Here is a 13944-nt window from a genome sequence, read left to right on the forward strand (position 1 = left end):
CCTTAAATTTGTATGGTTTTAGTGAGTTGTAAGTTTGGCTTTCTGGATGAAAAAAAAGCAGTAACAAATAGAGCTGGCAATTAGGACAAACAGGTGGTATTGTTAATTTATTTCTAGCAACTTTGCCATAGAAAATAATAAAAAAGGAGGTTACTGATTAATGTATCAGCCTAGTAGTTAATGTGAGGGCTCAAAAATTAAGAGATAATGTCATTCCAAACAAGAAAAGTTATGGGGGAAAATTAAGGCAAAATCATCTGCCTTTCTCTCACCATCACCCCAGTTATATCCATGAATTAAAATATACTCTGTTGCTGTACTACAGCATTTCTCTTCTGATTGTGCATGCTTAATATACTTGTATGAAAGTCATGTCTTGTAGAACTGCCTTATGAGATTTGGTAACATCAAGCAATAAAATGCTTAATAATACAAGCCTGTATTTATTTATCACTCCATTGTTTTCATCCACCGAAAAGGAATTGTGAGAGCTAATACAAACCGTGCTATATACATGCCCATTATTTCTTGCAATCTCAGGGAAAAATACTTTCATTATCTCTCTGATAGATTTCAGGATGGGGACTTGATTTGGGAATTCCTAATGTACTTGCATTTTCTTAAATATAATCTGAATTCCTAAACAACCCCCACACACACTGTTTTTAAATGAAGCTGAAGTGGAAAAGTCTTGGGAAATTTTTTGTTTTGTTTTGTTTTGTTTTGATATATTGTCTCTTTCCTATCAGGATTCCTGTACCCACACATCTGTCAACAGCATTCCCTATGGTTTCTTCTGATGTGCCTGAGATGCCTGAGCCTGTTGTGCCCTCTCAGATTTTCCCCACATTGCCATCTGTATGCCAGGATGGACTGTGCCGTAATGGAGGGACTTGTCATCCTGTCTCTCTGCCTACTGGGGCCACCTCATTTCAGTGTGACTGCCCACTACACTTCACTGGTCGGTTCTGCGAAAAAGGTAGTTGTGGTTTATTCTTTCTGTATTAGTTGTGAAATGCAATTCTTATGCTTTTTGGAGCTGGAAAAGGGGAAGAGATGGAGATCGACATGTTGCCCTGCTTTTCATCCCAGTTGCTGTTGGAAACTCAGAAGTGAATTCATTGAGGTATTTAGAATAATATTTACTTGCGGCATAAGTTTGGTAGTATCAGTCAGGCACTAGTAAAGATAGAAAACTTGAGTAAATAAAAAAAATGTATTTGTGCAAATTGTTGTGCACTGTGTGAATGCATGTTATGTAAAGTATTATTTCTGAGACAGAAGAAAGTTAATTTATGAAAATAAGAAGAAGATCTCCTCAAAAGATTATATTGTTTCCATTTCTACAGATCGAGGTCTTTTTTTGCCACTGTGACTGGTCCGTTGTTTAAAAAGGCTTTTTTTACTCTGCTGCTCATTTGTACTTCTATTGTTCTATTGTTGCTCATAAAGCACGTATTAGTCAAATGAACATAATTTAATTAGAATTTGAATAAAAAATAATTCTTCAGACAATTTGGGCTTCTTTGTAAAAGGAATCAAGGCTGTAAGACAAAGTGATCTATGTTACTATTTTGTAGTTACAATTATTTTACATTACTAGATTTCAGAAAGTTCTTTTTATGACATTTTACAGCTGGCTTCAAAAACTTTTCACTTTTAAGATACAGGGATTCTAAATGGCAGTGGATAATTCTCATAGTATTAAAGGGCACTACTGGTGCACAGAAAAAAAAATATAAGAAGTGTCTAGATTATGGTTATATAACTGTAACATCCGCCTAATGAACTTCCCATGGTATGAAATACAGGCTACTAGAGTTAAAAATGTGCTTGCTAGGTTGACAGTATATCTGAGCTAACATCACCTTGTATTACTGTCAGAAAGTAGGTCATTACACTCACTGTATGTGAAAGCAATCAATGATTGTAAGCTTAAAATAAAAAAGAAATTGTGATGTGTTGCTTAGATACCAGAGACTGTTTTATCTTTCAGCTTTTCCCAATTTTATAATAAATTAAATCATATAATTTCAAATTGTCAGTGTCATTAAGTAAGTAAGTTGAATTCTGTGAATATCTTCTATGCATTTGGTATCTGGACATAACTCTTTGCACTTGGTTTCAGTACATGGCAGTTGTGCAAACCACTGAACCATAAAATAGCGGAACCAAAAAAGCATGTTTCTTTCAAAGGGAATAGATTAAGTTACCGTTCCATGTGTGTTGCAATGAAGATTTTTCAATATTTCAATAAAATATTTTATTTATTAACCCATATTTTATGTGCCAGAATTCCCTTCTGTGTTCCAAAGAATGCAGTTGGCATCCTTTGCATCAGCATCGTCTGCAGTATTTTGTATGGGAGCAACTTTTGCCTTTTCTCAAGGGTTCTGCCAGGAGTAAGCAGTGTTAAATTTAAGCAAAAGTTTGGTAGACATCCTGGGGTAACAGGCTGCAGCAGTGTATATATACAACCACTCTGTTGGGTGATATCTTGTCTGGACTCCACTGGTGTCAGATTGCTGCCTTCGGATGACCTAACCTTATCTTCCTGTTGATCTGTCAGTCTCCAGGAGTCTTTGCGAGTTTGATTTTTTTAAAGAAAACTGACATAATCTATGTTTGAATTATATTACCTGGGCTGAGTACTTACCTCCCTGTGCCACAGACTTCTTTAATGGAAGTACCTTCCAGTTCATTTACAGAAACAGCTATATTTGGGTTGCTCATCCAAAAATACATCATCCTCATCATTTCTCCTTTGAAACTTAACCAGTACAAGCCTGCTAAGTTCATACAACGTAATGTGTTGATTGTCTTTCAATGATATTTCCAAGGGAATTTTGCATGTTTATCTTACCTATGTAAATGAAGGGGTCAACTTCCCTCTTTGTTACTTTGTTTCAAAAATGTGTGAAAATATGACTGAATAATGACTGCCTGTAGAGCAGATTAAAAACAGGGATTATTACAATAAATTGTAGTTGAAACCAAATAATGAAAATTAGGACTGAAACATCCTACGTTAGACGCACTGGTAACTATTCCATTCAATAAAATTAGAATGCAAGCCTTAAGAAAAACCTGAAACAAGTAGATCCTTTTGAGAGTATAACCTTAGTTGTATAATCATTTCATCCTTTCACTGGTTATGTCTAATTTCCACGACATATCTTTTTTTTTTTTCTTTTTCTATACTTGGAAGAGATGCTGTTTACTTTGCAGAGCCCTGAAGGCATATTTGATGATAGGATTTTAACAGCGATCCATTTTTCTACATCAGATGTCTTTTAATAGCTCTTGAACATTCCTCTTCTTTTTCCCTTTCTGTAAGAAGACCAATTAAGGAGTTCCTCTTTTCATAGAGCTCTGCTTTTACACCCTACAATCCCACCATCAATACAGGGAATAGATTCCTTCTTCATGTTTAGCAATCCTGGGTCAGCCAGGGCTGTGGTATGTGACAGGCTCATCGGCAGTTCACTGAGGCAGCTACAGTGCAGGGCATATGCTGTGATATTGCATGTTTAGGTAGATCAGGGTCAGATTTGATTTATCCTGCTTTTAACAGATGAAAAGTAATTGAAGCACAATGTCATTTTACTTAATTCCAAAGTTTTAGTGAGATTGATAATTTCATGTAACGGGACCAGAAATTGCACAACTGAACTAGCATTATAAGCCTTTGATAGTCATAGACCAGTTCTTCAAGAAGTCTGGAAAGAACTCATAGTTGCAGAAGATAAGGGCAACTGTAATCATTTACTCTAAACATTGAAAGTGATAAACTAAATTATCATCTATGCAATCCAGATTTTTTTTTCCAGTCAAGAAAATTGTCTCTTAACTCCTTAGGTATAGCTGTGATCTGTTTTGATCATGCTGTAATGTATACCTCTACATTCCAGTAGCACATACTTATTAAACATCTTAGTGGTCAACCATTAACTACAGGTCAGCAAGAAAATAATATCACACACTCAGCTGGAGTAGTAAGAGTCAATATAATATACCACAGGGTCTATCCACAAACCCTGTTTAGATACTCTGGCTTCATTAGAATGTGTTGCGTATTTCTAGGTTAAGATATGCCACTTAGTAACAACTGTATATTTCTTACAGTGCATAAGACCAGCCTGTAGAGTGAAAGTAAGTGAATGCTATTATCTTAATTATGTGGTTTAATTTGATAGTGTGTTGTTATATGCATTATTGCCTTTTTCCTATTTGATTGCTCTTTAACTAATAAACTTCAGTAGGTTGTTCTGCCCATACAGGAAATGTGTTCCAAGTCAAAACAGTCATTATGGACATATTAGGGCCAAGACAGTTCATTTAAATGCATGATCTATTTACAATCAAATACCTCTGAATCTGAAATGTCTCTAAGTGACAATTTTGAAAAGTGGAAATCTATCTCCATTTCCTAATGAAACAGAAATTCATGAGTATGAACCAGTGTATTTGCCAAAGTCAAACTGAAGCTGTCAGTGCTGGATATATACCTAAGTATACTACAGATTATCAAAGTTATCTGGAAATAAAAAGTTGCTACAAGTTTGTCTTTAAAAACTGTAACCTCTAACCTTAAATGCAGTATAGAAAATTTGGTATCAGTGTAAATTTAAGCTTTATTACTGAGTAGTGAGTGCTAGGTTGTACACTAGAAAGGTGAGATTGTGTGGATATGGACACAGTGACAGGGAGCGTACTCTGAGCTAGCTTTTTTCTTTTTCCTTTCTGGGTAAATAAGTCTTTTGACTTTAATATTAAATGTGTCATTCTTTCATCCATGAAACAATTATTAGCTAAAAGGTTGTATCTGCTTCATTGTGAAATCCCCACACACGAGCGGAAAAAATGTAATGCTTTAGTATGAAGGCAGATGGTTGTCTATTAGTGTAAAGTTCATAGCAATAGGTTTGGAATATCACTGTCTTGTATGTGCAAAGAAAGTATGTCCCTGACTGTTAATTATAAGATTAACATTTCTAAAGTCACCAAAATTTTTTGCATTCTGTAGAAGTTTTATAAATTGTTCAATAAAAAGAATATTTAAATGTCGTGTTAAAAAATGAGAAATCTTTTTAATTTTTATATGTTGCCTGGGTATATTCTGTACATTACTTAAAGGTCAACTCCTTTCACAAAGCTGCAAAACCAGGAGTAAAATAGGAGGTTGTTACATGCATTTATTTTACAAACGTCCCACCTGGGGACTTCGTTACATTTGTTCCCTGGGATACACTGTCAGAATTCCTGATTTGTCAAGCAATACTTTATAATACCACCCTGACATTAGAGTTTTCTTTTACTAGCAGCTTTTATAGAGATTTTTCCTAACTTAACATTTCTAACTTGCATCATTGACTAGTATGTCAATGTATTTGGTTTTGAAAATAAATGTAATTGGTCCAATTTCTGTGATTTTGGCCATATTTAGAACAACCTCATGTCTCAGTAAGTCATAAATCTATCTGCTTAATAATGTTTATACTTCGTATGTATGATTTAAAACAAGTCTGTGACAACTGCCATCAAAAAGAAGGATGAGGAATCATATGAAGATGTGTGAGTGAGGAAGGACAGTTGTGTTTTCATCTCCACATTCAAGTCTCTGTTTGAGATACCCAGAAAGAAAAATGTGAGATGATTGTCACCCCATATTCTCTGCTTTTTCAGAGTTCAGGTGTTCTTTCACTGATTTTGTCCTCCCTCAAAATCATTCATAACTTGGTAGTACTCTGTGAGTAGAAAAACAACAGGTTTAGAGCTATGTATAAACTTCAGTAATTAATTTGATGTCATAAACTACAGCCAATGTCTAAACATATGAGATATTTATTAATTTCCCACAAAATGCATTTATATGTGTATGCAAAACTTTCAAATTAACTTTCTAGATTTGGGCTAAATTTATAAAAAGTATGAAGTTTTCCCTTCAGATTGAGAGGAAGACATTAAAAATTAAAACACAGTAGGATACTTAAGAACAAAGATTTATCCAGAATTTAAATAACTTTGTCTGTTGGCTTTGATAGACAAGTTGCACTTGCAACAATTTTAAAACTGTGTGTAGGAAATAGCTAGCCATTCCCATACATTTTACTTGGTATATTAGAATTCAACAGAAGTAATATTTTGATGAGCAATGCAAAGAAAAAGGAATTATCTAAATTAATTCTAATGTTCTCTGCACTTTCATCTGTGGGTCTGACCTTGCACTTTGATATGAGACTAGCCAAACCTTGTGAAATGTAACGTGTTAGCGCTTCATATTGCCATGCATCTGTGAGTAATCACATTATGTGCACAGTCACCTGGACTTAGCATAAGGTCGCTGCAGTAAAATATTGTTTAAAGATTTTTTTTTTTTTAATCATTTGAGTGTTATTAAAAATGAGCATTCTGCTATAAAGGCTTTCATGACATCTCAAGAAGTCAGCCTTTTCTGGGAAAAATGAATCATAAAAGCAGTAGAAAAGTCTTTGCTTTCCCGTGTAGATCAGACCTGTGAAATTTTGGCATTTCTACAATTAGGCATCTGAATCACTATTTCTTTAGTGTGGATGAAAGTTTTCTTGTCATAGTAATCTTTAAGAGAGCTGAAACAATTTTATAACATATTTTAGACAAGAACAGATAATAGAAAATGTAGCAATGGTAAGTTTAGAATTGTGGGGAACAAGTTTTCTTCCATTCATTTTCTGTTTGAAAATGTCAGTATAAAATTGATTTTTTTCTAAACCTTGTTACCTGTTCAGCTGCTAATCTCCCAGCTCCTTGGAGTCATTTTACATTCGAAGATAACCCTTACTGCATAGGTGACAAATACTTAATTCTTTTCTTCCTTTGCTTCTCCATTTATGACATTTTCTGGAAACACCTTCTTTCAGTGACGGTTGAATTGCTGCCATTTGTTCTGTTAGTGCTAATTTGCTGATAATCAAGTCATCTGTGGGAATGTTATTTGTCTCCCCAGGCTGTATGGCAATGCTTATTTTCTGAGCTAGACTCATTTGCATTCTTCCACAGGAAATGCCATGTGATAAAGCAGGTGAAGTATTAAATAATGTCTTTGAGCTTTATTATGTAGCCTGTAAGAAAGAGAAAAGAAGACTAGTTTGCTTTTATAGCATAGAATAAACAGTTAGTTAGTCCTTTTACCAGTGAAATCACCTGTGTTAGCGACTTAGGATAACAGTATATTGTGCTACTATGACATTTTGATTTCAAGAATGCTGTGATTAAAAAAGCACAGGGTTTTATTTTTTTCATTCCCGGATACAAAGGTGTGCAGCTGCTGATCTGCTGGAGACCACTCTTAGGAGATTCAGCTAGCTGTGAATGTGAAGTGAACATCAGGATTCTCTAGGAAACTCCCTAAAGCATCCTGCTCAGAACAATGCCAACTGGCAGATTCTTTCATGTCACAAATGAATCCAAAGTGAATGGTCATTCTGGGAGGACACTGACCGCTTACCTGATGTGGTTACAAAGGAAATGCCTTTGTTCTTTTCTGGCCTAAGCATTAAACTGGCTCAACTATGAACCCCACCCCCCACCCCCTCCATTATTTCTGATTAGAATTGCCTGACACATTCCTTTTCATGCATCTTTATGGAACACTGGTGCTTGTGTTTACATAAAATCTCGAACTACTGTTGTTCAAAGGGGAGGGAAATTTAAGATATAAATGTTAGGAGATCACTGTTTTGAGGCTCCTTAAGAGAGCAAACCTCCTTCGAGGGAAAGAAGACAGCTTATACTATAAAAAGAGAAATTTTCTTCTACAATTGTATTTTCTTTATATTTTTGCAATAACAGTTTGTGATGATAAAATATGCAAGTAATTATATAGCAAAAACATTTTATCTCTTTAGGTATTTAACTACCCAGGAAATTAAGGATTCAAAAGATGACTTTCCTGTACTTATTTATTTACACTCTTCATGCCTGTAGATCCGTCCTGTGCAGAATATTTGGGAGGTTCAAGAAATAGGGAGCATGTAGAGTCCCCCTGTGTTTCAGTGGAATTAGTGAAAATACTGAATACATCATCAAACAGAGCAAAGAGTTGAGGAATTTACTGTCAGATTCCTCCTTTCTTTTAGATACATATTTAAGACAGGAAATTGCATAAATAAAAATAATTTTCTTATGTGAATGATATGGTCCTGTGTAAAGAATTTGCTTAATGAATTCTTCCACCCTATAAAAGAAAAAAAAAACAGCATTGCATTATATATAAATAATACAAATCTCTTGCATATTGAACACAAGAGAAAATACACAAATATGAGAAATAAAACCAAGAGAATAAAGGCAAGCATCTTGTTAGCCTCAACCACTCATAGTGGAAAACTGTAGATTCATCTGACTTCCAAAAAGGTTTTACAACATGTGGCATTATTCTTAACATTATCTTTTTTAAATGATCATAGCTGTAGTGACTGGGGTTTTTTTATTCATCTGAACAACCTGCTTCAGAAACTGGTGAACTTCAGCAAAATAAGAAGAATAAATTAACCACAAATTTATATGAGTAAAATATGTATGATGTGACAAAATGCAGTATTTAAGGTTTCTCTTAGAGTTAACAGCAGAAACTCAGTCTCTTCTCAGACACTTACCTCTTCACTTACATTTTCTCATATAACAGGGATTTTGTTACTGGGATATTTTTTTCAGCTCAGTGCAATACAAAAAGGAAGATTTATCATTTAAAATTTGTACATAGTTTTAATTGTGGAGCTGTTATTTTAGTAGCAAAAAAAGAAAAAAAAGCAAGATGGGAATATTCCTATTAAATATGTGGGTACTTCATTAAATGTCATGTTAAGAGCATAGTAGAATCAGTATGCAACTGTCTTTGTTCCTGGAGATTCCTATATGGGAATTTTATAGGAACTCCTGTTATTTTAATTCTGATCTTGATATAAAAGCATTTTAAATCAGTCGTAAAAAAAAAATGAATGCATAGAAAAGGTGTAGAAAATGTAGGGTTTACATGCACTAAAAAAAAGTTGAGTGTGAAGGGACATTTCATTCATTGCCTTTTGAAATCCAGCATACTGCATAAATCTCTTCCTTTAAAGATGAAGCCAGACAGACTCAAGACAGGAAATGATATGACAAAATTCAGCTCCAGATGATCAGAATCAGTCTCCCTTTTTCTGACATTTCTAGAGACCAGCCTGGGTGCAGCTGAAAATAAAGGGAAAAATGTCAGCCCAGATTTAAAGCCTGAATATTTTCATGCAATCGAGATGGTGATGCTTGGGGATCTTAAATATATCCAGAGAGGCTGGGGAGGCAAAAGATTTTGATGAAATAGTAACAGTAAATTTGCCCAAAACAGAATATTGTGATCCAAAATACTGGCTTAAAATGTGTTTGGTGTAAAGGTCACCCTTGCTTTTATTTTTTTTTTTTGTAAAACAACGAAACGTTAGTTTCATGGGGATTTAGGTACATTAACAAGATGATAAGGCCTTTGGTCCCTGTTAAATATACTAAACAGCTGATGACGCTTAAGGATAGGAAGAGGGAGGAGAATAAAGAAACTACTACTCTGTCATTTAGCAGCAGGCAGGACAGATTTCTGAACTGGCATGATAGGGCAGCTCAACGCTGAAAATATTCTTGAAATACTAAGCTAGAAAAGCAAAATGAAATGAGGAGTTATAAAGGAAAGTATTCATCAGCATTACATTTCATCCGGCTAAAAATATCTCATAAGAATAAAAAAAACTTGGACACAGAGAATGTTAATAAAAACTAAGAACTACCTGATGGCAGAAACTAACATTTTATACTTGACATATCCACAAACTCTTTCAGCTTGTGGTATTATCATCTTACCTCAGTGCAGAGGTGTTTTACTACTTTGGTGTTCTTCAAATGAGATTTCAGCAAGGACGTTACCAACCCCTGCATTTGTCTGCATTTTATGTTATCTCTGAAAATACATTATATATTTGCTGTATTTCTAGAACAGAGACATTCTTCATTCTTTCTTCCAGCTCCAGTAGTGCTACACTGAAATCCTGCTGAGTTGTTACAGTTTTAGAAGCAGTAGATTAATACTATCCTATTATATTGCTGTATCTTATTTTTTATGTAAACAACTTGCCAAAACTATGTAGAATTCTAGGAGTAGTGCTGAATCTCACTCCTGACAATCAATAAGGCTTAGGCATTGTGCATGACATAAGGATTTTTATAAGTTCTGGCAATGTCTTCATTTATCTATGCCATGATTTTTTTTGCTCATAACATGGCTATTTCCATTCTCTGCTTTAAAAGGTGCTTTCCTGGCAAAAACTGTCTTCCCCCTTAACATTTGATTAATGAATCTTTAAGAGAAGATATAATCAATGTCTGCCTACAAAAAAAAAAAAAAAAAAGAGAAAAAGAAAAAAAGAGAAAGAAATGCTTAAAGGCATCTATGAAAATACTCTGAAATGTCATTAAAAGCAGTGTCTTCGCTAATAACAGAAATGCTGCTTCTTTCTGAACCTAACTAACACAGCTTCTTCCTTCCTTTCTAAATGTTACGCTACAGACCATGCAATACTGATACTATGTCATTTCTTTTCCAACTTTTTTTCCTCTCAAGGAATATACTGGTTATGTGCTATTGTGTATATGTGAATAATACATAGAAAGCATCTAGAAATTACTTCATAATAGTTGTATCTCTTTTCCTGTCACCTTTTTTGTTTGTTTATTCTCCCTTAGTTTTGTAGCTGTTACAGTCTCTTGTAACTTGCCTACCTGCCACCCCAATGCAGTGTGAACAGAAAAAAACTGTATCTCCTTTTTTATGAGCCATGGTATAATGATAGGGACATTTTTAACATCTCCTTGTATTTGACAATTTCTTTGTTACCCTTACGTGCATGACAGTGTCAAAAAGAAGGGAGACCTGGTCTGAGGTTTTTAAATCCCTGCTCAGATGGAAAGTGATGTCTTCTGCATGCTGCCTGCCTGCTGTTACAAACTTGCATTATTCTTTTTGTAGTCATGTGGAAAACATGTGTAGTCCATCATATGTGGAAAATTTTTGCTTTCCAGTCCAAACCAGTTTAATCTAAAGTTAACTTTACAGATACAGCAAACCATATGTTAGCGTGTTGTGTATCAGCTGCAATGTCATTCTGTAAGGCAGTCTGAGCCATTTAGTAGCTACTCAGCTTGCTCACCTAGAACAGTGTTTGTTTGAAGTAATCTGCTCATTTCACATGAGTCAGCAGGGGATGCATTCTGTGGTAAAGGCATTCACAGTAGTTATGGCTAAATGTGGTTGTGGTGGCCCCTGTGGTGGGAAGATAGGTGAGTAGACATGTTGTGTGCCACATCACATTTGATAAACTGAGTGAGACAAGAAGCTAAGTCTTCTCATTGCTTTTAGGTGCTCTCTGCAAATTCTGAGTGTGCTTTGTGGTTATGTATAAATGATGATTACAATAACTTTGAAAATGAGATAATACTGAACAAAATCTGAATTTAATTATCTCTTGATAGAAATCTGTGTGTAAGTCTATGTTGTGGTTTAAGCCCAGCCAGCAACCCAGAACCATGCAGTCACCTGCTCACTCCACCCTCCTTCCTCCCCCCTCCCAACTCCTTCCCCCTCCCTCCCCGCATCCCTGCTGGGATGGGAAGGAGAATCAAAAGAATGTAACTCCCATGGGTTGAGATAAGAAAAGTCCAGTAACTAAGGTATAATGCAAAACCACTGCTGCTACCACCGATAATAATAATGATAAGGGAAATAACAAGGGAAGAGAATACAACCTCTCACCACTCACCGACCGATACCCAGCCTGACCCAAGGAGTGATCTAGCCCTTCCGGGTAACTGCCCCCAATTTATATACTGGGCATGACGTGCTGTGGTATGGAATACCTCTTTGGCTAGTTTGGGTCAGGTGTCCTGTCTCTGCTTCCTCCCAGCTTCCCATCCTCTCTGGAAGAGCATGAGACTTACAAAGTCCTTGGTCAGAGTAATTATTACTGAGCAACAACTAAAAACATCGGTGTTATCAACACTGTTCCCAGGCTGAAAGTCAAAAACACAGCAGTGCACCAGCTACTAAGAAGGAGAAAAATGACTGCTACTGCTGAACCCAGGAGAGTCTAAAACCAATCATGTTTAGTCTAACCAAGTCCAACTTAGACTTTTTTCTTAAAAGAGCATGAATGTTTCCCTGCTGTCATCACTGAATAAAGACTGAGCCATGGCATTTCTTCTTTTTTGTAGTTTCCATTTATATTTTCTCTACTACAATATTTTTTTTTATTCTGGATGAAAATGGAAAACGTTCTAGTAGAATGAAGGTATGGCAGCATGAGTATTAAATAACGACTTAGAATAGCGATCAAAGCAAAAACTGAGAAAAGGTTAATCTTCAAGTATCTTCATAATGTTTGTAAGCATTGGTTTTTTGCCTTTAATGTTTTTGGACAACAGCATGTGCAGAATAAAACCAATGTTTTTCCAACTACTACTTTGGTACGTAGTGTTGTAAGGCCCTTATTTACTTCCTTTTCTAATCCTGGAATGTCTGATGATTCAGATCAGCTGTTTTCAAAAGCTGATATAATGTAATAAAGAGCATGAGGCTCAATTGAATTGGCAGCTATTGTGATCTTAAAAAAGGACAGAATGCCTTGAAGGTGAAATGAAAAAAAAAGTCATTAAAATGTGGGGTTGAATTTGTATTAATATATTAGTCAACTAAAGAGGCAATATTAGGAAATGTTTGGAGAATTCAAATAAATAGCTGAATAACTACATTGCTATCAGCTAGAGATTATTTCAGAAAGTATATCCAAATATGGGTGTACCAATCTGGCATTAGTAATTACTATGTTTTGCTTTTCCTATCTTTGACCACAAAACCAAGGGCCTGCATTTTGTGGTTTTCTGCTGGTTCCATAAGTCCTTCTCAAAATCTGCAGTAGCTTGTTGCTTATTTTCATTGCTTTTGTGACCAGTGGACCATCACATATATGATACAGCAGAGAACAGAATCCACCACACATCTTAGCTTGGTACTCTGCACATGTCACATAAGATCTACAAGAATAATAAAGGAAAGGAGGAAGGGATTTAGGGAGGAAGAATAATATATATATTCTGGGATGGCATGAATCAATCTAGTGAGACCACAGAAATGGTTTTCTTTGGCTGTACGCAGTGGATTATAAAAACGTAGCAAAGAAAAAGACCTTCACAAAGGTGGAGCATAAAGAGAGATTAGTTTCCAGAGAGTTTGACTTGAAAGAGATAGGGTCTGGAGAAAGCTGATGTCAGGTAGCTTTGCAGAATTGGTTTCCTGGGGCCAGCTATTCAGTTGTTTCATGGAAGGAGTAGAAGTACTTGCACAGACAATGTTCAGTGTAAGGAAAGAAATAACAAAGCAAAACATACTGAAAGAAAAGTAAAATAGACTGTCACAGATCAAAGAATGTGACTGTTTCTCAGTCAACACAGAGTGCATTTGAGGAAAGAAACAATCAGATAAGGAAGTGAAGAGTATCCCTGCCTCCACCCCCAAGAAAACCTACAGTAATGTATTAGAGCAAAAGTCTGTTCCTGGGAGTAACTTACAGAGAGTACTTCAGGGCACCAGAAGCAACTCCATGCATGCTCTGCAAGAAACTGATTTTCCAGTTACTGATGTGTTTTTTTCTACTGTAGCCTAAACAAATTCAGTGCTTGATAGAGAAACTGTTAACATTAAATAGCATAAGAGACTAAAAATCAAGCTCTCCTATATTCTTGAATTAGCCTCAGACTCACTCTATGACCTTAGACTTTTGTTCCCTCACTGCAATTCTTGCTGCACATTCTTCTGTGTTTTTTTGTGGGATCAGAACAGTGTGATTCTGCTTGCCAAGTAGCAATTCACTCTTCATTTTATATCTAGTT

The 13944-nt window shown here is 35.5% G+C and overlaps 1 protein-coding gene and 1 long non-coding RNA gene across 2 annotated transcripts in view; one reads left to right on the top strand and one right to left on the bottom strand.

The window, feature by feature from the left end:
• EYS (eyes shut homolog) overlaps window positions 1-13944 on the top strand; it is a gene marked incomplete at its 3' end in the record, with an annotated part of 771151 nt that overhangs the window by 621837 nt on the left and 135370 nt on the right. The window contains exon 36 of the mRNA XM_057418821.1: window positions 750-979. Within this exon, the coding sequence (XP_057274804.1) occupies window positions 750-979 (230 nt within the window). The remainder of the gene's footprint in view (window positions 1-749; window positions 980-13944) is intronic.
• LOC130604355 (uncharacterized) lies at window positions 12716-13924 on the bottom strand. The gene is made up of 2 exons (XR_008973435.1): window positions 13816-13924; window positions 12716-13089 (listed from the first exon to the last, which is right to left on the bottom strand). It is a non-coding gene; the product is annotated as an uncharacterized LOC130604355 (long non-coding RNA).

Source organism: Pezoporus wallicus, unplaced genomic scaffold (genome assembly GCF_028554395.1).
Source record: "Pezoporus wallicus isolate ANWC-B61680 ecotype Strahan unplaced genomic scaffold, APGP_CSIRO_Pwel_v1 contig_4901, whole genome shotgun sequence".
Classification (NCBI taxonomy): Eukaryota; Metazoa; Chordata; class Aves; order Psittaciformes; family Psittacidae; genus Pezoporus; species Pezoporus wallicus.